We start from the raw sequence: 2,500 nt of genomic DNA on the forward strand, positions 1-2,500 counted from the left end.
ATCCCACACGTGTTCCCTACGAGTCAACAAGCGGGTAGACGGACAGCTAGTGCCCCTCCCCGTTAAACAACTAACTCGAAGACAACCGGCCACCCCTGACGCGATTAGGGCTTCTAAACAGAATTTTTTCATTAGTCCAAGTTAGATAGGCTTTCAGTATTACAAGGAAGTCACATGCTTTCATTGGCTGACGGTAAATTTATAGACATATGACGACTCCAGCCTTGCTATTGGCTGTCAGGGCTGAGTGTTTTGGCCAATCAGATTCGTGCTGTAGAGAAGCGGCGTGACCTTACCTGATTTCTAAATGGGATGAGCTAAAGTTTTCTGAAAAATGCCCTCTATATCTTCCACCTAATTAACTTCACCTACGACGTATCTACATAAAAGGGGAAGCACGACGGAAAATGGACTGAGGGATGAATGTGGTACTGAGGTGTCTTGTTATGTATTAATGAGTTTCCCTAATGAGCTACTTTAAGACCAATTCCTTCTGTTTGGCTGTCTGGCTCAGTTCACCTTCTCAAATCACAGCAGAGTAAATTTAGAGACATGCCATTATACCTCTGTTATCAGGTCTAAAGGTGATATATTAGTTTCCACGAAGCTGGTATTCTTGGAGGATATTTTTCTTTGTAATGTATCCAGCTTATGTATCAAGTTATGTATTCAGTCCTTCTCTTTTACATTATCTATCTATCTATTGCCAGACGCCTTAATCCCATGAGGGGTTGCCACAAATAAATCGCCTCCATGTTGCCCTGTCCCCCGCCATTTCACTTTTACAGTACCAATACAAAATACAACTCACAAACAACCCACTTTGCCCACACTGCTACACATATCCCCACACCACAACACACTCACCACATGCACTACACTATCACACATACTACTCACAATCATCTTTGCCCACACTGTTAGGCATCCCCCCACACCATAACACATCACACCACACATAGCACACTCACCACATGCACTACACTCTCACACATATTACTCACAATCATCTTTCCCCACACTCTTATGCATCCCCCCCCCACCAACCACAACACACTCACCACCACATTCACCACACCGCCACAACACAGACAGCCCTTTAACATAATATCAGCAAAAGATCTCCGGGAGCGACCAATTCAAGTTGCCATTTTCCTTCCGTCAACTGGGCTTAAAACGAAAAAATGAAGATTGGGTTGTACCATACCACCCCCAATACCACCAAACACCACCACCACCACAACCACCACCACCACAACCCCCAACACCGCCCCCAACATCACCACCACCACCAACCACCACCACCACCAACACCGCCCCCAACATCACCACCACCACTCCCAGCATCACCACCACCACCACCACCACCACCACTACCACCAATCACCACCACCACAACCAACAACGTCATGTGTGTATTTCAACTTCCCTCCCTGATAATAATACAACGGAATATTGACTCTCAGTATTACCCCCTCATGGTATGGGCAACTCTATACGCTCTTCTACCTAGCCCCAGACGATATTATTCAGCTAAGAGTGGGTCATAAGAGCCTGAGAGTGTTAATACCCCTACCATGAACAAATAAGGTCCTTCGTGTAGTGGATAGGCAGAAATCTAACCTCCCATTTCCTCTTGTTTCTCACCAAATCCACTCTAGTTACATCCATCCACCACCCTATCCCTCTATTCGTCAGACTATCCACCCATCCATCCCATCACTTATCCCTGTACTAACCAGCCTATCCACTCATCCATCTAGCCACTTACCCCTCCACTTACCAGATTATTCATCCACCTATCCTTGTACTTCATAAACTATCCACCCACCCACTCCTTGACTGTCCTATCCACTCTTCCATCAAGGCACTTACCCCTCCACTCACCAGGCTATCCATCCACCACCACATCCTCCCTAGCCACACCCACATCTCCACCCAACCACACCCCCACATAAACCCTCCACCACATCCACTCTAACCACACCCACATCACCCAACCACACCCCCACATAAACCCCCCACCACACCCACTCTAAGCACATCCACCCTCCACCCAACCACACCCTCACTTAAACCCTCCACCACATCCACCGAACCCAACCACACCTCCACTTAAACCCCCCACCACATCCACCCCAGCACACCCCTCCTTCCACCCCTGACTCACCAGACCATCTTGGGGGGAGGGAAGGCGTGGATGGGCAACGTCAGGTGGAGGTCCTTGCCGAAGTCCACCGTAGCGTCTTCAAGTGGACCGGGTTGAGGCTTGACCAAGACACCCAGGCGGCACTGTGGTAGATAGATGGGTAGATAGATAGGTGGGCAGATAGATGCAGAACTGGATAGACTGATAGATGGGGTTGGAGCGTGACTGGATGGATGGAACAGTATATGGGATTTAGTTGGCATCAGTCTATGTCTGTCTCTCCGTCTCTCTGTCTCCGTCTCTGTCTGTGTGTGTGTGTGTGTGTGTGTGTGTGTGTGTGTGTGTGTGTGT

At 48.4% G+C, this 2,500-nt stretch overlaps 1 protein-coding gene across 5 annotated transcripts in view; it reads right to left on the reverse strand.

Annotated features, from left to right (window-relative positions):
• Window positions 1-2,500, reverse strand: part of Obsc (Obscurin) — a 543,345-nt gene that overhangs the window by 130,228 nt on the left and 410,617 nt on the right. For all 5 annotated transcript variants that reach the window (XM_080280411.1, XM_080280415.1, XM_080280412.1 and 2 more), the window contains one exon: window positions 2,171-2,292. In XM_080280411.1, the coding sequence (XP_080136537.1) occupies window positions 2,171-2,292 (122 nt within the window). The remainder of the gene's footprint in view (window positions 1-2,170; window positions 2,293-2,500) is intronic.

This window comes from Coenobita brevimanus, chromosome 84, assembly GCF_032717465.1.
Source record: "Coenobita brevimanus isolate Jiangsu-jjx chromosome 84, ASM3271746v2, whole genome shotgun sequence".
In the NCBI taxonomy this organism is placed as follows: Eukaryota; Metazoa; Arthropoda; class Malacostraca; order Decapoda; family Coenobitidae; genus Coenobita; species Coenobita brevimanus.